At 48.7% G+C, this 22713-nt stretch overlaps 1 protein-coding gene across 7 annotated transcripts in view; it reads left to right on the top strand.

Annotated features, from left to right (window-relative positions):
- ADGRD2 (adhesion G protein-coupled receptor D2) overlaps positions 1-22713 on the top strand; it is a 61196-nt gene that overhangs the window by 21053 nt on the left and 17430 nt on the right. For all 7 annotated transcript variants that reach the window (XM_081179686.1, XM_081179687.1, XM_081179685.1 and 4 more), the window contains exons 11-20: positions 761-875; positions 3936-4041; positions 5802-5857; positions 10720-10852; positions 11874-11977; positions 14683-14785; positions 14918-15071; positions 17824-17957; positions 18907-19022; positions 20293-20413. In XM_081179686.1, coding sequence (XP_081035812.1) covers positions 761-875; positions 3936-4041; positions 5802-5857; positions 10720-10852; positions 11874-11977; positions 14683-14785; positions 14918-15071; positions 17824-17957; positions 18907-19022; positions 20293-20413 — 1142 coding nt within the window. The remainder of the gene's footprint in view (positions 1-760; positions 876-3935; positions 4042-5801; positions 5858-10719; positions 10853-11873; positions 11978-14682; positions 14786-14917; positions 15072-17823; positions 17958-18906; positions 19023-20292; positions 20414-22713) is intronic.

Raw genomic sequence — 22713 nt, 5'->3', positions numbered from 1 at the left:
TTTGTACTAATATAACAACTGAGAACTTTAGTAATATTTTGTTTGAGTTGCCTGTTTTTTGTACATCACTCACAGATATTTTTAATATGTTAAGTGGTGTAGAAATTAAATAATCAAAAATCAACATACGTGATGCAAATAAATGGCAGACAGCCTGGTCCCTGCCACAACCAGGCCACAACAAACTTCTGTTACTTCCCACCCAGGTCTTGATCACTAAAATAGAACCTAAAATTGTCATTTAAACCCTTAATCATTTTGGTAGTACAGCTTGTTCCCTAAGTTTTATGGCAGTCGCACAGAATTTGGCCACCCTGAGCGTGATCTCTGGATCCTTGTCCTCTACCAGGAGTTTTAGACACTGCAGTTCGGACCCATTTGGAGATTTCTGTATAGCAGGGATGATAAGTACCGAATGTATATCCCTGTAGAAACGACGGCATAACAAGACATGAGAGACAGTTCCTACCTCCATCAAGCTGCAGGGGCAGACTCGTTCCACGTACGGTTTACCCTCGAATCTGCCCTGAAATAAGGCAGATGGCAGCACGTTGAATCTAGCGAGGGAAAATGACCGTCAGTATTTAGGTATTTGTAACTTTGACAAATAATTTGCTGGAGTAAATCCTCTCCCATTATCTTTTATTGCTGGGTGTTTATTCATCTCGCTCACTGTTGTGTTTTATGATTTTTCTGATATTGTAAGTGAGCCGGAACTGGTCTGTGACCGTAATAATAAAATTCATTCATTCCCGCCCAGGTCTGCGCCAGATCACCATGACCAACACCTGGTACGGCTACAGTTCCCTCCAGCGCCTTCTCACCAGTGGCAACGCTGTGCTCCAGGATGCAGCCGTGTCAGATGGGGGAAGGAGGTAGGTGAGCCGGGTCATAGCTCAGGCCTTTCCTACCTGCCCCAACCTCCTGATTTATTTTCCACCCAGCTCCTTTAGTACCCTGCAGCTCATCAGGCCCTGGAGATCTGAATTCATTTGAAGTAGCCAGGTGTTCCCTTACCACCTCTTTTCCTATCTTGGGCTGCAGCATCTTCCATACATCACTGATTCAGTTAGCACCAGGTTGGGCATCGCTTTCCTTGTGGGTGAAGACAGAGGCAAAGTAGGTGTTGAGTAGTTCCGCCTTCTCTCTTGTCATCCAATAGCATTTCCCCGTCTTCTCCATGAGAGCCAGTGTGGTGCAGTGGTTAAGAGCGGTAGTCTTGTAATCTGGTGAACCGGGTTTGCTTCCCTGCTCCTCCACATGCAGCTGCTGGGTGACCTTGGGCCAGTCACACTTCTCTGAAGTCTCTCAGCCCCACTCACCTCACAGAGTGTTTGTTGTGGGGGAAGAAGGGAAAGGAGACTGTTAGCCGCTTTGAGACTCCTGAAGGGGAGTGAAAGGCGGGATATCAAATCCAAACTCTTCAGAAGACCCTCCACTTGCTTGTTCTTCCTCTTGCTTTGGACATAGCCCCCAACCCCTTTTTTATTATTTCTAACCTCTCTTGCAAGCCTGAGCTCATTCTGAGCTTTAGCCAGCCTGACTTTCCCCCTGCAACTGTTGGCTACTCATCCAGACTCCTCCTTAGTGATTTCCCCCTTTTGCCATTTCTTAACTCTCAGCTCATCTGTAAGCTCCTTATGCAGCCACAGTGGTTTCCTTAGATGCCTCCCACTTTTCTTTCTTGTTGGAATTGTCTGCAATTGGGTCTTCAATATTTCTCCTTTTGGAAACTCCCATCCATCTTGGACTCCCTTCTCTTTGAGTATTTCTGACCATGGGATCTCACCCAGTAGCTGCCTAAGCTTTTTAAAATGGGCCTTCTTAAAGTCTAGAGTGCATGTCTGACTACCCTCAGCTTTCCCTTGCCTCTGTATCATGAAACCCAAGAGGACATGATCATTTCCTCCCAAGTTTCTGAGCACTTCCACTTCATCAATCATCTCCTCCCTCTTGGTGAGGACCAGGTCCAAGATAGACGATCCCCTTCTTGCTTCTTCAACCTTCTGGGAAATGAGACAGTCAGCGAGGCAGTGGAGGAATTTGTTGGACCTTACATTCTTGGCAGAGTTTGAATTCCAACAGATATTGGAGAAGTTGAGGTCTTCCATGACCACTATATCTCTCCTCTCCTCTGAACATGTGCAGAGGAGGGCGACCAAGATGATCAAGGGTCTGGAAACTAAACCTTACAATAAGTGCTTGAAGGAGCTGGGTATGTTTAGCCTGGAAAAGAGGAGACTGGGAGGAGATATGATAGCTATCTTCGAATATCTTAAGGGCTGTCACATGGAAGAGAGAACAAGCTTCTTTTCTCCTGCTCTGGAGGGCAAGACGCGAACTAATGGAGATTCCGACTAAACATTCATGACAGATGGCCATCCAACCTCTACTTTATAACCTCCAAGGAAGGAGAGTCCACACCTCCTGAGGGAGACCCTTCCACTCTTAAACAGCACTTCACCATCAGAAAGTTCTTCCTGGTGCTTAGTCAGAATTTCGCCTTTCTTGTAACTTGAAGGCACTGGTTTGAGTCCTCACCTCCAGAGTAGGAGAAAAAAGCATCCTCCTTCTTCCCTGTGACAGCCCTTGAGATATTTGAAGTTGGCTCTAACATCTCCTCTCAACCTCCTCTTTTCCAAGCTAAACATACCCAGCTCCCTCAACTGTTCCTCATGAGACTTGGTTTGCAGATCCTTGATCATTCTTGCTTGCCCTCCTCTGCACACCTTCCAGCTTGTCAATAAACTGGACGCTTGCCCAGAACTGGACGCAGTATTCCTTGTGTGGTCTGACCAAGGCAATGTAGACTCACCTGAGTTAGGTGGACCAGTGATTTTTCTTGGTATAAAACAGCTTCCTCAAGCAAATAATGGCACCATTTAGCCAAAGCTAAGCAGGACCAGATCTGGTCAATATATAGGTGGGTGACTACCTGGGAACCAGATGTGTGTTTCCATGATGGAAAGAAGGATGTATATTAGGGTTGCCATGCTTCAAAAAGTGAAAACCCAGACACCAAAGTTGTTGCCTTGAGATGAAAACTGCAGAATCGAATTGTCTGGTTTTTGTGGGGGGGTGGACACAAGGTGGCGCTGTCACCATTTGCATTTCAGATAGGGAGGCGGAGCTTCTGTGGGCATGGGAACGGCAGAAATGGTTTATGGGCTAGGCAGGTGTGTGAGAGTGATTGTGGCTCATTCCCTCTTTATATTAATTAAAACAAGTGCTAGGCTGGCTAAAGGAGAAGTTCAGGTCTGCCCAGGCAAAGGTATTTGCGTATGTTAGCAATTCGTTTTGCAGCAAAAACACCTTCAAGGTTTATTCTTGTATCTAATGCAGAGGGAAGCTCATGCCTGTTTAGGTGCCACAAATCTCATCCGTGTTTATCTTAAGAATCTGCAGCCTGGCTTTTTCCTTAAAAAAATAAAATTAAAATAAATATTCAGGGCACTTTACAAAATTCAGTATAAAATCAGGAAATAACAAAAGTTTGCTACGAGAACCCTCAGGACAGCAATGAGCGTTCGTGAATTAAGCAGAATTGTCTGTGCAGCACACCTACAAATACAAATTAATGACTATTGAAAGCTCAGGTGAACAGAATGAAATTGGCCCTGGAGTCTAAAAGTGAGGGTCATCATCGCACCTCTGCTGCTTGTGGAACGCTCTCCCCGGGGAGGTGCCATCGTTACATATCTCCAGCGCCAGGCGAAAACATTCCTCTTTTAAATCAGGACTTTGGCTTTTACCTATGCCTTTCAGAGTGGGTGGGATGTTTTAATGTATGCCCTTCCCTGCCATATTTTAATGTATATATGTGGGCTTGTTTGTTGGTGAGTGGTTGAGTTGCTTTGGCAAAAAAACAACAAACACAAAAGTGTCTGGTAAATAAATAAATAAACAAACAAACACTTTTCCCGTTTCTGCCCCAGATACTTGAACACCCAGACAGGCTCCTCCATCATCTCCTCCTCTCTGGTCAGCGACTACGAGGAAATCAGCACCGCTGTGCGTTACCGCCTCTGGCACCAGGTCCAGGTGAGGCTTTGCAGTCCATTCCTGTGGGTTGAACCACAGAGCCTAGGACTTGCCGATCAGAAGGTCGGCGGTTTGAATCCCTGTGACGGGGTGAGCTCCTGTTGCTCGGTCTCAGCTCCTGCCAACCTAGCAGCTCAAAAGCACTTCAAAGTGCAAGCAGATAAATAGGTGGGAAGGTAAATGGCGTTTCTGTGCGCCGCTCTGGTTCGCCAGGAGCAGCTTAGTCATGCCGCCCACATGACCCGGAAGCTGCACGCCGGCTCCCTCGGCCAGTAAAGCGAGATGAGCGCCGCAACCCCAGAGTCGGTCACAACTGGACCTAATGGTCATTGGCCCCTTTCCCTTTCCCTTTACCTGCTGCAAATGGGCATCTTTGTGGGTAAACATGTGGAGCAGGGGAGAACTGGAACTGGATCCATCCAGCAGCCTAGAGCCAGAACTCTCCCTCCCTCTGTGGGTCATTTTGGTAGGAAGGAAGAGCAGCCCACCAGTCAATTGCCTAGCATCATAGTGAGAGCCAGTGTGGTGTAATGGAGAGAGCGTTGGATTGGGACCTGGGAGAGCAGGGTTCGAATCCCCACTCTGCAATAAAGCTCATTGGGTATGTCTGACCTTGGGGCAGTTGCTGCCTCTCAGCCCAACCAGCTGCACAGACTGGTTGTGGGTATTAAATGGGGGAGGAGGAGACCCATGCGCAGCACATTGAGCTCCCTGAGGGAAAAGATGATATATATTGTAAAGGTAAAATAAATGTTTCAGGACTGAGCCTGGCAGCTTGCAAAAGAAAGTTCAGGGTTCTACCTCTGGAAAGGAAATATTAGGAGCGCAGTCCCAATTCTCCATTTTCAGAGCGGCCCTTTCAGTGTTTGCATCTCTTGCGTCCGGGGATGTTGGGGAGATGGCCAGGTGGGTGGGGCCAAATGAGGACGCCTCACAAAGCCTAATTAGGCCCACAGGTAGAGGTTCCATAACTGGAGTATATAGCCATTGTGGTTGATAGCCGTGGGTAAAAAGGTAAAGGTAAAGGGACCCCTGACCATTAGGACCAGTCGTGGCCGACTCTGGGGTTGTGGCGCTCATCTCGCTTTACTGGCCGAGGGAGCCGGCGTACAGCTTCCAGGTCATGTGGCCAGCAGGACTAAGCCGCTTCTGGCGAACCAGAGCAGCACACGGAAACACCATTTACCTTCCCGCCGGAGCGGTACCTATTTAACTACTTGCACTTTGACGTGCTTTCGAACTGCTAGGTTGGTAGGAGCTGGGACCGAGCAACGGGAGCTCACCCCGCCACAGGGATTTGAACCGCCGACTTTCTGATTAGCAAGTCCTAGGCTCTGTGGTTTAACCCACAGCGCCACCCGCTTCGGTAGCCATGGGTAGCCTTGTCTAATTCATTTTTAAAGCTCTCCATGTTGGTGGTCATCCCAAGGTGGTGGTGAGCCCTTATTTAATTATTTATTTATTTATTTATTTATTTATTTATTTATTGCATTTATGTCCCCACCTTTTCCTCCATGGCACTCTAACCACTACACGCCCCGGCTCCCCTCCCTCAAAGTGGCCCATGTAGCTGCAGAGTGGCTGCCTTTGTGTAACAGGCCACCTCCCAGCTGGTGCTGATCGTGGTGGTGTGTTTGAACTGGCAGTGATCGAGAGGGTGGGGCTGACCCTGTTGTTTTGAGTGGATCCCCTTTGGGGCTTGGTCCAGAGCTTTCTTCTCTGTCGGGCTCAAGACTCCCACTGTTTCCGTCCCACCGCAGGCTCTGCCAGACCAGTTTGTGGAGCCAGTGTGCGCCTTCTGGAACTTCAGCAGAAGGTAGGTAGCTCAGGAAAGGAGAACCGCCTCCTTGGCTGCATTACGAAGGGAGCGATGGAGAGAGGATGAGCTTTGCAGGCATGGAAGCTCAGATTGAGGGCGGGAGGGCAGCAGTCTGTAGGGTGGAGGGCCATAGAAGCACAGAGCTGTAGAATTGGAAGGGACCCCAAGGCTCATTAGACCAACCCGCTGAAATCCAGGACTCACAAGTAAGGAATCCCTGACAGATGACCATCCAACCTCTGCTTTAAAATCTCCAGTGAAGTAGAATGAATGAACAAATCTTTATTTGCGTCAGCCATCGGCCATAGCAATAATACAACAATGTTGTTGTTTAGTCGTTTACTCGTGTCCCACTCTTTGTGACCCCATGGACCAGAGCACGCCAGGCACCCCTGTCTTCCACTGCCTCCCGCAGTTTGGTCAAACTCATGCTGGTCACTTCGAGAACACTGTCCCACCATCTCGTCCTCTGTCATCCCCTTCTCCTTGTGCCCTCCATCTTTCCCAGCATCAGGGTCTTTTCCAGGGAGTCTTCTCTTCTCATGAGGTGGCCAAAGTCTTGGAGTCTCAGCTTCAGGATCTGTCCTTCCAGTGAGCACTCAGGGCTGATTTCCTTAAGAATGGAGAGGTTGGATCTTCTTGCAGTCCATGGGACTCTCAAGAGTCTCCTCCAGCACCATAATTCAAAAGCATCCATTCTTCGGCGATCAGCCTTCTTTATGGTCCAGCTCTCACTTCCATACATCACTACTGGGGAAACCAGAGCTTGAACTATACGGACCTTTGTCGGCAAGGTAATGTCTCTGCTTTTTAAGATGCTGTCTAGGTTTGTCATCACTTTTCTCTCAAGAAGCAGGCATCTCTTAATTTTGTGGCTGCTGTCACCTTCTGCAGTGATACAACTATACGATTTGCAAAAAATAAAAATAAGAAGTCAACTATAAAAATACATTTTAGGGTTTTGAATCAATAGTCAAATAGTGGATCTTATTCTAATTGCCCCAGCTAAAAACCTTGCAACCTTTGCTGTCACCCCAGTGAAGCAGAGTCCACCTCTTTCGGAGGGAGTCCATTCCACTGTCAAACAGCTCTTCCCATCAGAAAGTTCTTCCTAATATCTAGTCAGAATGCCTTTCTTGTCATCTGAATCCCTTGGTCTGGGTCCCACCCTCCAGAGCAGCGGAAAACAAGCTTGCCATTTGAGAGGAATATCACTCTCTCATCTCCTTTCGGTCTCCTCTTTTGCAGGCTAAGCAGACCCAGCTCCCATGCGGAAGTCTGAAATCTGGGTCATAGTTCCTTCCTGTAAAACAGAGCTTTCCAAACTGTGTGCTGTGACACATTAGTGTGTCGCTGCAGTGCGTAGGTGTGTCACGTGAACGCTCCACACACTCTTCTCAGGAAAAGGATCTAGTTTAACCTCCGGTTTGCTAGTAAAACTGAATTACTGTGTCTCGGAATGATGACACATGTCTAAAAAGTGTGTCACCAACATGAAAAGTTTGGGAAGCTGTGCTGTAAAATCTCTGGTTCTGGGGTCCACAGTATGGCACCTCTGGACACCCTCAGATGGGGAAGAAATTTGACTCGGTTCATATTTAGAGGCAGACATACCTGATTAGCAGTTTCTGAAACAAGATTTAAACCAAAACTCAGCTGCTCTTTGAAATCCACACCTTTCAGAATTTTTTGCAAAGCAATTCTCCAGCCAACAACAACAACAACAACAACAACAACAACAACAACAACAACAACAACAACAACAATAATAATAATAAATTTATACCGCACCCATCTGACTGGGTTTCCCCAGCCACTCTGGGCGGCTTCCAACTGAATATTAAAAACAATACAGCATCAGACATTAAAAACCCTAACCCTAAACTTCCCTAATAAAATAAATGCATATACTTGGGTTAAAAGTGTGAATAAAAATGCACATATTAGTGAAAATAATATACAACCGTGCGTTGTATTAGAGAAAATAGTTTTGCAGAAATGGATTTGTCAGCCAGAATTGCACACACAAATGTGTATGTCAAGAGAAATTTGCACTAAAATGGCTGATGATTTCTCATGAGGCCTTTTTCCAAATAAAAAGAAATTGCAAAGTCATGTGGAAGTGTGGAGAAAGGAACTCACTGATGGAAAAATGTGAAACTGACATTGAACGGTTCACTCATCCCTGTCTTGGTGCCAACACCCCCTGCCCCTCTGAGGTTTCCCCCCTCCCCTTTCAAATTGGGTTTTTATTGACTTATTTATTTGAATTTGTGTTTATTTGAATTTGTTTATTTATTTGAATTTGTATCTGAATGGGAAGATGTTGCCACGCTTTGCCTGCTGCTTCAGGGGTGTTCTGTGCAATGTCAGTTTCCCCCCCTGTGAAATGGGTATTTATTTGTTCCCATGGCAGTTGCTTACATTTCCAAGCGTGCCTGAAAAATGGGAGACCCTTATGCCTCCTGTGTTCAGTCAGTCAACCAATTCACTCCCTTGCCTGAGATTGATAAGACTGTTATGTGTTTATTCTTAACACCCCAACCTGCAACGAGGAGCCTTTTGTTGCGGAGGGAGGCTCCCTTCTGCAAAGTTATTTGCAAATGAGTGACCTTTCCCTGGAGGCCTCACTGAATTATGCCTCCAGCCTGCGACAGAGGAGAGTCACTTGGAGAATTATGGCCCGCGAGGAATGCAGGATGCTCAGTGCACCGTAAATATGGTCTGACGTGGGATGTTGTTTCCTTGTCTGGGTCATCAAGGAGCAGATGGTGGGGCTTTGCCAAAAACTCCAGGGGGAGGGGGGGGCTAGCCTTCACAAACCAGGATCCTTCTCAGGTCCAGAACCTTCGTGCTCATTTGGAAAGGTGGCAGCACTTGGGACTCAAGGCGAGGAGGGGGTGACACGATAGACCCCTGCCTGAAATACAAGGAAGCTCCCTATGTTCCTGTTTCTTTCAACTCAAGCGCAGCGGTGAGGACTGGCACCTTGCTTTGTTTTTAAGGCATAGCTGTCAAGCGTCCCTTATTTGGCGGGACAGTCCCTTATCCCAGCGCCGTGTCCCACTGCTGTCCCTTATTGATGATGTCCCTTAACTAAGCTCCTGAAGGTAATGGGGCCCTTTCTATGTCCAGCTGTCCTTTGTCAACAACAAATTGTTGCTTTTATTGTGTTGAATATATGCTATATGGTAATTTATGGACCTAATAGGTATCTAAAGCCATTTGCACGCAACAAAATATGTATTTTATCAAAGTAATTATTGATCCCTTATTTTGGCTGCTGATCCCTTACTTTCGAGGCCGCTGGTCCCTTATTTTCAAATCTGTAAGTTGACAGCTATGTTTTAAGGGAGGCACCACGGCTCCGCGAAGAAGCAACTGCTCTGCATTTAGAAGGCCCCTGGTCCAATCCCTGGCATTTCCAGGTGGGGCTGGGTGAGACCCCCCCCCCCCCCGCTTGAAATCCTGGAGGGCTGCTGCCTGCCAGAGTTGACAGTGCAGAGCTGGGTGGACCAATAGCCTGACTCAGCATAAGGCATCTTCTTCTCATGTTCCTTTGGGGAGGGGGCTGCTGAGGGCTTGTTGCTCCTTCCTCCGGTCATGGTGGCTGGGACTGGGCTTACTGGAAACCCAGCTCTGCAGTTCATTTGCCCAGTTCTTCCCAAACCTTTCCAGGGTTCCACAAACTGATCGCTGGTTCCGGCTTCCCTGTCAAAGCCATTATTTAGAATAGCGGTTTGCTCCGCCCACTAAGGAGGAAAACAACACGATAAAATTCAAAGCAGCAGCAAATAATTGCACGTTTATTCAAAATCCAGTCAAAACTATTTGCTTTCATTCCTGTGTTGGAGGGGGTTGGGCTAGATGATGATGATGGTGATGGTGATGATGATGATGATGATGATGATAATAATAATAATAATAATAATAATAATAATAATAATAATAATAATAATTTATTATTTATACCCCACCCATCTGGCTGGGTTTCCCCAGCCACTCTGGGCGGCTTCCAACAGAACACTAAAATACAATAACCTATTAAACATTAAAAGCTTCCCTAAACATGACCCTCACGGTGCCTTTCAATACTACAATTCTAATTCAGCAAAATTGATGAGCTAGATCCAGTGAGTCTGATGAGTCCTTTGCACCTCCAAAGCCCACCTCTGCTGCGCCCCCTCCTCTTGATACCCCTCTAAGTAATCTCACTGCTTAAACCCTTGGGGGGGGGGTTGGTGGAGGTGGGGGGAGCACTCTGGTTTGGCTAAGAGGCCTCCATTTACCAGCAAGCCTTTCTGGGGCAACCGAAGCTCTGTGCTTCTCTCTGGTTTCAACAGCTGTTTGCTGCTGACTCCCCTCATTGGGTGCTGCTGGACTTGGAGATGATGATGATGATGATGATGATGATGATGATATATTATTTATATCCCGCCCATCCGGCTGGGCTTCCCCAGCCACTCTGGGCGGCTTCCAACAAAATATTAAAATACCGTAATGCAGCAAACATGAAAAGCTTCCCTAAACAGGGCTGCCTTCAGTTGTCTTCTAAAAGTCTGGTAGTTGTTCTCTTTGACATCTGTTGGGAGGGCGTTCCACAGGGCGGGTGCCACCACCGAGAAGGCCCTCTGCCTGGTTCCCTGTAACTTGGCTTCTCGCAGCGAGGGAACCACCAGAAGGCCCTCAGTGCTGGACCTCAGTGTCCGGGCAGAATGATGAAGGTGGAGACGCTCCTTCAGGTCTACTGGACCTTTGAGGCCGTTTAGGGCTTTCAAGGTCAGCACCAACACTTTGAATTGTTTGTCCTTTGGTCCCTGTTGGGCTTCTCCCCCCCCCCTCCTTTCATGCCCTGCTAGCCCCAAAGGAGGAAGAGGAGGAGGATGGTCGACTGCCGGTTGCTCTGTTGTCACCTCCCACCTGGAATTTACCACCTGCTCTTGCAACCACACCACCAACTTTGCAGTGCTGCTGCAGGTCTACGAAGTGCAGGTGAGAGAGACGGAACCCTTTGCTTAAGGGAGCCAGGGGGTGGGCAGGTTGGGGGACCGGGGAACAGGCCTTAGTGCCATCCCAAAATGTTTTTTCTTCCTGCAATGAATGGCAATGTGGTGCCTCTTCCTCCAACCCACATACAAAAGCCACAGGTTTGCACTGGCAGCTGGGTATCTCTTTCGCCACAAAGGTGTGTCTGGCACCTTCATTATACAGCTTTACTTGAATACTGAAGACACACTTCTTTACCTTGGCTTTTGACACTTGAGGTGTATATATTCAGATCCACCTAATTTCTGTAATTTTTGTTGGGAGAGCTTGCAGCCCGGGTAAATTAGATTGAAATAACCACTTACTGTTTCTGGAGTTCAAAGGTTTTATTCATGCAAGAGCTATTAACAGGATGAGTAGGGATAAAAGAGAGAAGTACCAGACATCTTGTCTCAACATGTTGGAAGAGAGAACACAAAATGGTTCAGCTTTTAGTGGTGCAGTTAACTTATAGAGGCCCCAAGCAAGTGTTGGATAGTTTGCTAGGCAAACAGCGTCCTCATGTGGTTTGAAGCAACACATGCATGAAATAGAAGCTCAAGAGAAGGAAATGTATTTGCTTTTTCCCAACAATTTTAAGTTGTTTTAAATTGATTTTAATGTTGTGCTTTAGTTGTAGTAACCTGCCCTGGGACTTTGGGGTGACGAATGGGTAATAAATGGTAGTAGTAGGAGGAGGAATAATAATAATAATAATAATAATAATAATAATAATAATAATAATGGGGCAGTCCACCACATCTCAGTCAAGTGGGCTTTTTGAGGGCAGGTGGGGGTGGTTTGCAGGACATCCTGTGTGGCCTACCCAGCTCTATCCACCAATAAAAGGGAATGGCTGAGGAGGGGCTTGTGTGGAATAGCCAGGGGTTGCCCCTACCCCAACACCCGCCAACTGAGGCAGCTGCCTCACTTTGCCTAACAGTAGAGCTGACCCTGCTTAGCAAGTTGTTCCTGTGTGTTTGAGCAGAGGAGTGCAGAGGAGGAGTCAACCCTGAAGACCTTGACCTTTGTCGGCTGCGGTGTCTCCTTCTGTGCCCTGATCGTCACCTTCGTCCTCTTCCTGGCAGTTGGGTAAGGCTGGATCAGGGCCACGTCTCCAGAAGCAACACGGGTGCAGGATGGGGGTGATTGCCTTACAGAAGGACATCATGACACTCTGTTGGATCAGACCAATGGGGACCCATCTGGTCCAGTATCCTGTTCTCACAGTGGCCCCCCCCCATGATTGCAGAGGGAGACCCCACAAGCAAAATCCGACCACAAGAATCTTCTTGTGCTATCCTGGATACCCCCCCCACACACACACCAATCTAAGATCTAGGCAGCTGCCCCAGGTCTGTGCTCTAGGAAGCACTTGCAGCAACCCCTCCCCCTCCCCCATATGCACCTTTCCCCAGTGGGCTGTGTGCATGCAGCCAGAGACTACACCTTCATGGAAGATGCCTCTGCTCTTCCCTCTTCAGCCCCTTCCTGGTTTGGGAGACAAAGTGCAGGGGAGGCGCCTGGCGGTTCACTTGCCCGGCCTGCTTCTTCCTCCAGCTTGGAAGCTGCCTCTGCCTCTGATTCCTGCCTGCCACAGGCCCCCACAAACCACTGCCCCCCGCTCCTGAGTCCGACTCCAAGCCCCCTTCCCCCAGTGCACACTCGTCAGTGCCCTGCCAGTGCCTGCCAGATTCCTGCCTCTAACTGTGGAGACAGAGCAGAGCAATAATAATAATAATAATAATAATTATTATTATTATTATTATTATTATTATTATTATTATTATTATTATATTTATTTATTTATTTATTTATTTATACCCCGCCCATCTGGCTGAGTTTCCCCAGCCACTCTGGGCGGCTCCCAATTGAGTGTTAAAAACAATGCAGCATTAAATATTAAAAACTTCCCTAAACAGGGCTGCCTTCAAATGTCTTTTAAAGATAAGATAGCTGCTTATTTCCTTCACATCTGAAGGGAGGGAGTTCCACAGGGCGGGCGCCACTACCGAGAAGGCCCTCTGTCTGGTTCCCTGTAACTTGGCTTCTCACAGGGAGGGAACCGCCAGAAGGCCCTCGGCGCTGGACCTCAGTGTCTGGGCAGACCGATGGGGGTGGAGACGCTCCTTCAGGTATACTGGACCGAGGCCGTTTAGGGCTTTAAAGGTCAGCACCAACACTTTGAACTGTGCTCAGAAACGTACTGGGAGCCAATGCAGATCTCTCAGGACCGGTGTCATGTGGTCCCATCCCTAGTCCGCCCCCTATTCCTCCATGAATTTGTCTCATCCTCTTTCAAAGCCGTCCCAGTTGGAGGCCATCCCTGTCTCCTGTGGTAGTGAGTTCCAAAGGACCGGACAAATTCATGGAGATGGAGGGGGAGGAGGAGGAGGAAGGCTATGGGTGGCTCCTAGCCAGGAAGGCTCTGCTCTGGCTCCACAGGTGGAGACAACGATGCTTCTGAATGCCAGTTGCTGGAAACACCAGGAGGGGAGAGGACTGTTTGGCCACTGTGAGAACAGGAATCCGGGCCATCAGGGACCTAATCCTGCAGGCATGCTTTGTTCCTTATGAAGGGGTACAAAGCGCTCCCTGTTCTTGTTGGAGTACAGTGGTGCCCCGCAAGACGAATGCCTCGCAAGACGGAAAACTCGCTAGACGAAAGAGTTTTCCGTTTTGGAGGTGCTTCGCAAAACGAATCTCCTATGGGCTTGCTTCGCAAGACGAAAATGTCTTGCGAGTTCCTGCGGGTTTTTCCCCCCTTTCCCCCCCCTTTTTCTAAGCCGCTAAGCCGCTTATCAGCTGATCCGATCAGCAGATAAGCTGCTAAAAGCCGCTAATAGCACTAATCCGCTAATCCTTCGCAAGACGAAAAAACTGCTAGATGAAGAGAATCACAGAACGGATTCTTTTCGTCTTGCGAGGCACCACTGTACTTGGCATGAGTCGTTCCTGACTGTGGCTCCACCGTAGGGGTCAGGCATTGCAGGGACTCCAACTCTCATCAGCCCCAGCCAGCAGAGTTCCTGGTCATTGGGGGGGGGGGCTGCAGGTTCTGTATCCCGTCTCCCAAGCATGTGATGAGACTTGACCAGCAGGGGGGCTGAGTATCCAGAATGGCACTCCCAGAAGTGTTGGTTCTCCAGGGTGAGAGGTGGGGGGGTGGAGGAGAGGTCCCAGGTGGGAGCTGGGAGGGGGCTGCTACCCCCTGTAGGTGGGGGGTGGGGGTTAAGAACTGCCTCTAGGAGAAGTCTCCATATTATACATATTCTGTTTGTAGCTTTCATAGCTGTTCTTGTAGTGTGAAAAAACTTTAGTAATTTTTAAAAATTTGAATAGTCAAAAAAGGGCGTTGCACTCCCAACTTTGTTTCTTTTTTAAAAAAGATTTTTATTGATACAGCAAGAAAAAAGAAAAAAACACAAATACCAAATTACACACAGGAATAACCATAGACACAAAATTTTCTTAGCAAACAATAAAGCATGTATTGGTCTTAACACTAAAGACCCAACCTTTTTCTTAATATATCTAATTTCTTATATCTACCTTGCAACTATTACTGAAGTTCCTCAAATGCTGCAACAGAATTTAAACTACTATATTTATTTTTCAGATATTCTTTGAAAACCTCCCATTTTGAAACAAATTCCTGTTTTGATTTATTCTTTATTTTTTCCTGATAGACCATCTAATTTGGCATACTGTATTCTGTCAGCTTTTGGATCCAATCTTGCATAGAGGGGATTTCATTACTTTGTTTCTTGACTCCCATCTCCCCATCCTCCCTGCAGTGTCCCCAAGAGCGAGAGGACCACAGTGCACAAGAACCTGATATTCGCGCTGGCAGCTGCGGAGGCCTTGCTCATGTTCAGCGAATTGGCCAAAACCAACCAGGTAGCGAGGGCCGGCAGCTGGGAGAGACCTCAGGGGGGACTTACCCGCCTTTGCCAGCAGGACAGAGACCTGTTCCTGCCAAGGGATCCCTCGCCCTCACCTCCCACGGCCTCCTTCCCTTCCTCTCCCCAGGGAGTGTGCTTTGCCGTCACGGCCTTCCTGCACCTCTTCTTCATGGCTGCCTTCGCCTGGATGCTGGTGGAAGGTCTTCTCCTGTGGAGCAAAGTGGTGGCTGTGAACATGAGCGAGGACCGGCGGATGCGGTTTTACTACGTGACTGGATGGGGTCTGTGTCCGAGTGGTGATGAGGGAGGGAGGGAAAGAGAGGGCAGGCAGCTGAGTCGACTTCTGATTCTTCTCCTCCTCCTCCATCTTTTGAAAGCCCATTCTCCTACAGATGGACAAACCCTGTTCCCATCTTAACCACTGTATGGCAAGGTGGATCTGTGACCGTGGCCGTTGGGTGATTAGTTGCCAGGGGCTGCCCAAATGACTTAGGCAGTTCCTCAGGTATTCACCTGGAGCTCCTCAGGTGTCCCCTCTGCCTCTCCTGCTCCGCCTAAGCCAGGCTGCTTCTCTTTTCTCACAGAATCTGAGTTGGAAGGGACCCTGCAATGCAGGAATCTCAGCTCAAGCGTCCCTGACAGGTGGCCACCCAATCTCTGTGTGGAAACCTCTAACCAAGGAGAGTCCATCACTTCCCAAGGGAGTCCGTTCCGCTGCCTAGCAGCTCTTACTGCCAGAAGGCTCTTCCTTTGAACAGAAGGAATCTTCTTTCCTGCCACTGGAATCGATTGTTTCAGGTCTTATCCTCCAAAGCAGAGACAAACAAGTTCCCTGCATCTTCCTTGTGACAGCCCTTCAAATAAGATGGCTTTCACATCATTTCCATAGGTGAAATAAGATCCAACTGCTTCTTTATTTGGATCAGGTTCTGGGGTGATGGGGAGGGGGCAACTCATCCATTTTTGCCCCAGGCAACTATGTGTTTTGGGCCAGCCCTAGGTGACTGTTCATAGCTCAAAGAGGAAAGAACAAAAGGCCTTTAAGCTGTGGCTGTCCGTTGGGTGCTCAGGTTGACCTGAAATAAGTCTTGTTTGAACCGGAAGCAGCTGGGAAGACCCTCCAAACGTGGGGTTTTGTGGGGGTATTCTGAAACATGCTGCTGATGCCATAACAGTGCATTAGCAATTGTTTCACACACATTGCCCCACTTTATTAGTAGTTTTGCAATGCTTCCCAGTGTGACCACATTACAGTGGTACCTCGGTTTAAGAACAGTCCGGTTTAAGAACGATTCGGTTTACGAACTCCGCAAAACTGGAAGTAGCGTCCCGGTTTGAGAACTTTACCTCAGTCTAAGAATGGAATCCGAACGGTGGAAGGGCACTGGTGGTGGAGGCCTCATTAGGGAAAGCACCAGGGCCGTCTTACCCATAGGCACTAGGGGTGCGGGGCACCCGGGCGCCGGGTTCTCAGGGGCGCCAGGCCGAGAGTCCAGGGCCCGAGAGTCGAGTCTGGGGAAGAGCCCACCCATCGGTCAGAGCGCCGCGGTGGGCTCTTCTGCTGCAGGCGGCTCTGTGCTGCGAGTTTGGGGGCAATCAAACCAGCAAGACACTAAGGCAGCCGGCCGGCTTCCCCCTCCTGCGCGCCTGGGACTGGGCAGCCGGGGGGGGGGTGCCAGGCGGATCTTTGCACCCTGGTGCCACATATGCTTAAGACAGCCCTGGAAAGCACACCTCAGTTTAAGAACAGTTTAGGTCTAAGAACGGACTTCTGGGACGCATTAAGTCGTAAACCAAGGTACCACTGTACGGCCATCCTGAGGGGCATTCTTGCCCCATGGCATTGCAGAAGGGGGCTCAGCCAGTTGCCCTCCAACTCTAATCATAGTATGAAACGTTGCAGGATTTCAGCAGGGGGATAAGGGAGCCTGTGCTGATTCAGAAATGAGGCAGTATAACCATAGAGCATAGCTATAGCCCAAAAGCTTTTCCATCCCCTCCTCTGATGAAAATAGGGACATTGTCTTCTACATCAGGAAGTTTCTCCCACTGCACGCATAGACATCACCTGCACATCAACATGGGTCACCTTGAGCCAGTTACAGCCTCTCCGCTGAACCTACCTTGCAGAATTGCTGTAAGGAAAAATGTGCGAGGGCAGGGATCATTTATAATACTTTCCACAGATTAATAGAATGAAATAAATTTTAGCCTATAAGCTCCCTTGAGGGGAAAAGATGATAATGATAACGATAATGGAAACTGGGAGAATTATCCAGAACATACCAGCAAATAAATCCTGCTGAACTCAGTGGGACTTAGTTCTGAGTAAAAATGCTTAGGATTGCAGTCTAAGTCTTTACCCAGTTACTTGGGAGTAAGTGCCATTGAATGCAGTGGGACTTCTTTCTGAGTAGGCAGGGTCAGTCTCCATCTACAATAAAGGAATCAACACTCCACACATTTCCTAATAAATGTCTGGCTGCTGAAGCATTGCAATTAAATAATTCAAAGTGGATTTATTACATTTTCCGGCAAGATTATAGGAAGTGCTTCGTATGCCAGCCTCACCATTTCCTTCATTTGGGGCAGGTATTTTATTTCCAGTATCATCAGCACCCCCTGCCCTCCCACACCACTTTGAATTGTTCTCTGAGACGTGAAGGGGAGGGAAAAGGGAAAGTGGGACATTCCAGCATCACTTCAGAAACTGGGACAGCTTCTATAATTCCAGGACAGTCCCTGGGAAACTGGGACACACGTGTAACTGCCCTGCCCAGATATCACCATGAGAACAAATGGTCATGAATGCACAATAGAAAGGATGTGTGGAGGGGGCCCCTGTGTCCTGCTGAGAAGCAAAGGAAAATGGGCTCTTAGGAGGTATCCTGAGACTGGCCAACTGGATAAGGCCCCCAAGTCCCACCCCAAGCCTTGGGTCCAACAGCTTAAGAACCCCTCAGTTGCCCCAGGGCAGGTGGTATGCAGAAGGAAAGTTGGCAGTTCACCGTCCTTCCCTCCTTGCCTCTTCAGGGCTTCCTGTGGTTATTGTTGGTGTGACCCTGGCCACGTCGTTCAACAAGTACGTGGCAGAGAACCATTGCTGGCTGAACGTGCAGACGGACATCATCTGGGCTTTTGTGGGTCCGGTCCTCTTCGTCCTGACGGTGAGTGTGTCAGGAAAGGGGGGACCTCCTCCTTTCATTGGCGGGGTTTGCAGTGCAAAAGGTTCTTGCCACCATGTGTGGCAGTGTGAACGGAGAAATCTGAGGGCTCCCTTGGACAAAAAACAAGGACACCATCCAGGAATACCAGAGCAAAACAGCAGCCAGTCGGCTTGGTCTTCATTGAAGACTCACAACAGGACTCCCACCTGCCTCAAGGTGGAACAAGATGGAAGCCCCAAACAAAAGAGAACCCAAACCTTTATTAGCTGCTAATCTCCATGTTACACTCCCCCCCAATACATCATGAAAGGGGAGGTCTGGTGGCAGTAATCTGAGCACCCTGGACCCTGCCCCATGGTTCCCCTTTCATGATGTATGAGTGATCACTCATACATCATGAAAGGGGAGGTCTGGTGGCAGTATGTATGAGTGATGTATGAGTGATGTAATTTGGGGGGGGGTGTAACATGGAGATTAGCAGCTAATAAAAGTTTGGGGGCTCTTTTGTTCAGGGCTTCCATCTTGTTCCACCTTGTGGCAGGTGGGAGTCCTGTCGCGACAGTCTTCAATCAAGACCAAGACTACTGGCTGCTGTTTTGCTCTGGTATCCCTGGCTGGGGTCCTTGTTTTTTTGTCCAAGGGAGCCCTCGGATTTCTCCGTTATGAGCAGGATTGGGTGCATGTGAACAAATGTTGGGATTCAGTGGTTTTCAAACTCGGCGTCTTCACAAGACAAAGAAGAACTCTGCAGACCACAGGGTGTGTTTACTTTCCATGTGTGTGGGAGATAACTCTGATTTACACAACAATATACTGGGGGGGCAGTGTTTCCGTGTTCCCTGAGAGGAGGATTCCGGGAAATCTTCCCCCTCCACAACTGCCACCTCTTAAAGCCTCTGACTGCTGTTTCAGGTCCAGTCCCTGACCCTCTCGCCCCTCTCCTCTGCAGGTGAACACCTTTGTGCTTTTCCGAGTGGTGATGGTGACGGTCTCCAGTGCACGGCGACGGTCAAGGATGCTGACCCCCAACAGCAGCTTGGAAAAGCAGATTGGCATCCAGATCTGGTGAGTCCCGGAGGCCCCTGGGGGCTGCCCCTGCCCCCTCAGAGAAGGGCACCAGAGAAGCAAAAGGCCATCTATCTGAATGCCATTTGCTAGGGAGAAGAAGTGTGAGAGCCAGTGGGGGTGTAGTGCTTGGAGGGTCAGACTAGGACCGGGGAGGTCAGGGTTCGAATCCACGCCTGGCCAAGAAGCTCACTGGGTGTCCATGGAAGCCAGTCGCTGCCTCTCAGCCTAGCCTACCTCGCAGGGTTGTGAGGAGGGGAGAACCATGTACACAACCTCGAGCAACTGGTGACTGGGAGCGGCTGCTGAGACCACATAACACCGGTCTTGAAAGACCTACATTGGCTCCCAGTACTGTACATTTCCAAGCACAATTCAAAGTGTTGGTGCTGACCTTTAAAGCCCTAAACGGCCTCAGTCCAGTATACCTGAAGGAGCTTCTCCACCCCCATCATTCTGCCCGGATGCTGAGGTCCAGCGCCTTCTGGCGGTTCCCTCACTGCGAGAGGCCAAGTTACAGGGAACCAGGCAGAGGGCCTTTTTGGTAGTGGTGCCCGCCCTGTGGAACACCCTCCCACCAGATGTCAAAGAGAAAAACAACTACAAAATTTTTGGAGACATCTGAAGGCAGCCCTGTTTAGGGAAGCTTTTAATGTTTAATAGGTTATTGTATTTTAGTGTTTTGTTGAAAGCCGCCCAGCGTGGCTGGGGAAGCCCAGGCAGATGGGCGGGGTATAAATAATAAATTATTATTATTATTATTATTATTATTATTATTATTATTATTATTATTATTAGACATCTGTTTTGAACACACGGTTTGACGGTCCTCATTACCACTCTGTTGTATTGTACATACGAACTTTGGTTGGCTTACTCCTATAATTTGAATGATATGATTATTCTACTGTATATTTTCTACTAACTATTAGCCTACGTGCTGTGCTTGTATTATTGCAAGAGCAGAACCTGGCATTTGTCCCTGCTGATGTTCATTCTCTTAGCTTGTGCCCAGTTCTCCAATGTGTTACGGTCATTTCGAATTCTGTCTTCTGTGGCATTAGTTACCCCTCCAAATTTGGGGTCATCTGCAAACTCTATCAAAAAGGAAATGGGAGTCATCTGACATGGCTTGTTTTTGAGACCTGTGTTGAGACTTAGTAATCACAGTAATCATCACCGACTTGCTCCCCTGACGCTGACTTTGGCTACAGATGAGTTGACTGCCTCCTTTTTCTCTTGCCCCCCACCCCCCGTTGTCCTCTTCCAGGGCAACAGCCAAACCAGTCCTGGTTCTGCTGCCAGTCCTGGGTCTGACCTGGGTCTGTGGTGTTCTTGTGCACGTCAGCATCACGTGGGCCTACATCTTCATTGTGCTGAACTCCCTGCAGGTAAGCTGCCTCGGAAGGTAGACCTTCCCTGCAAAATATCTCTCAGACACGTGTGTATGTTCGTACACCCACACAGACACAGACACAGGGATCAGTTGCCCATGCTGGAGGCTGCGCCTTGTGACGGCAAAGATGCCTTTGAGCACATGCAGAGTGCCTTCCCCCCCCCCTCACCCTCAGGGAGGAAGAGCTTGAGCTTCAGTCCTTTGAACATTCTGCCCAGAGCTGGCCTTGCAATATCCAACACTGTGCAGCAGGGGAGGCCCTGACCATGCCAGGTTTCTGCTGTTTGGCCACGGCTGAAATCTCTCCCTCTTGCTCAGCGGCTGCTTCCCCTCCATCCAGCAAGAGCTTCTTTCAGCAATGGTTCAGTTCACACAGGTAACTCACAACTTCGGCTAATTAAAACTTGTGCGATTTCAACTTTATGCGCTAGCCAAGTGGCCAGTTGCAAATCACGCAAATTAAGCGCATGCAAGTCTGAGAGCTTAAAAGCTCTTTCTGTGGTGCGGGGAAACCTTTTAAGCTCTGTGCCTTGCTTAGCGGGCAATTCCATGTGAGGAATAATTCCCAGAGCCCAGTAAGCAAGGAGGGGAGCTTCCAACCTCTGCCTTGCTTTGGGGGCAAGGACCGCTTGGCTCACAGCTTCAGAGAGGTAAGGTCACTCATGCGGGGGGAGGTTGCAAGGGTGGTTCTGACTAGACCTCATTCAGGCCTTACGCTCAGTCCCCAGAACATAACCCTCAAGCAAGCAGTGAGTGACATGTTTTGATTTGAATTGAATTAATTTTATAATGAAATGATTTTAGAATGTTGTATTATTTTATTGTTGTTAGCCGCGCTGCTTCAGCTGGGGAGGGCGGGATATAAATAAAAAAATATTTATTTATTATTTATTATTGAAGAAACAGTGGCTCCTTCCTTCCAAAGTCTCTCTCCCTCCTCCCTCCCACCCTTCTAGCACACCTGTCCATTTGAAGGGACCCCTTTCTAGTCAAAATACGACTAGATACGTGAATCGGAGTAGAATTACAGAATCACAGAACTGTAGAGTTGGAAGGGACCCTGCCATTTCCATCACAAGCCCAACCTTATTCAACGTGGAAATCACAACTGCAGTGTCCCTGACAGATGGGTGCCCAAGAAAACATCAAAGGGAGGAGAGTCCTTCTGAGGGAGTCTGGTTCTTGTTGTTGTTTAGTTGTTTAGTCGTGTCCGCCTCTTCATGACCCCCTGGACCAGAGCACGCCAGGCACTCCTGTCTTCCACTGCCTCCCACAGTTTGGTCAAACTAAAGCTGGTAGCTTCAAGAATACTGTCCCACCATCTCGTCCTCTGCCGTCCCCTTCTCCTTGTGCCCTCCATCTTTCCCAACATCAGGGTCTTTTTCAGGGAGTCTTCTCTTCTGTCTGGTTCTACTGTCTCATAACTGCCAGAAAGTTCTTCCTCAGGTTTAGTTGGAATTCCCATTCTCGTCATTTGAATCCATTGGTTAAGGGCCTACCCTCCAGAGCAGCAGGAAAGGTAATTTGGAGTCTCCTGTGAAAGGATAGGAAGGAGGTGTCCATCACACAAATTGAGCTTTACTCAGAGAAGTAATTGCTTTCATGAAACAAGACAAGCGGACATTCAAAGGACCAAGCCTTCCTCCCCCAATCGGCTCTGCTCCGAGCACCGGTGCCAATAAGAGGGAGGGGAGTGTTTGTTCTGAGGATGAGCAGCCGCCCGGCATCATCCGCGAAGGTTATATCAGTGCCAGAGTGTGCAGCCCTCCTGCCCCAGCCTGTGGAGGAGTGGGGCTTGTTGCACAGATGCCGGCCACAATTAGTGCATCAGCTGCAAAGCTTCCTGATAGCTGGAGGAACACAGGAAGTGATTCTCTCCTGATAAGGGGGCAAAGCATCAAAGGAGCACCGCAGGAGAGTGCAGTAATTATGAGGGGAGCCTCTTCTCCCCGTCCCAGTGCCAAGCTCAGGGACTGGAGAGCAAGATGTTGTTTAAGTTGGGGGGGCGGGGGAGAGGGATGCACTAGGAAAACTCTTGGCCGGCAGTTGTGTTTCTGAAGGTTCATCATCCGAGACTTCTGAGGCGGCTTGCATTCTGAGAGAGGAAATGGACAAAAGGAAGTGTCATTTTACACAACGCGCAGTTAATTCATTCGTATTGTATTTGTTTGAGACATCCCTGAACCGCTCCTTGCTGCGAGTGCCTGCTCTAGAGCGGAAAACGCCAGATGTCCTGAGAGGAGGAAGAGGAAGAGGAAGGTTAGGCTTGTGCCTGCAGTGCCACTTTTGTTTTGA

This window comes from Podarcis bocagei (genome assembly GCF_964188305.1).
Source record: "Podarcis bocagei genome assembly, chromosome: Z".
In the NCBI taxonomy this organism is placed as follows: domain Eukaryota; kingdom Metazoa; phylum Chordata; class Lepidosauria; order Squamata; family Lacertidae; genus Podarcis; species Podarcis bocagei.
Note: the sequence above shows the minus strand (reverse complement) of the source record. Positions and strands in the feature narration are given on the sequence as shown.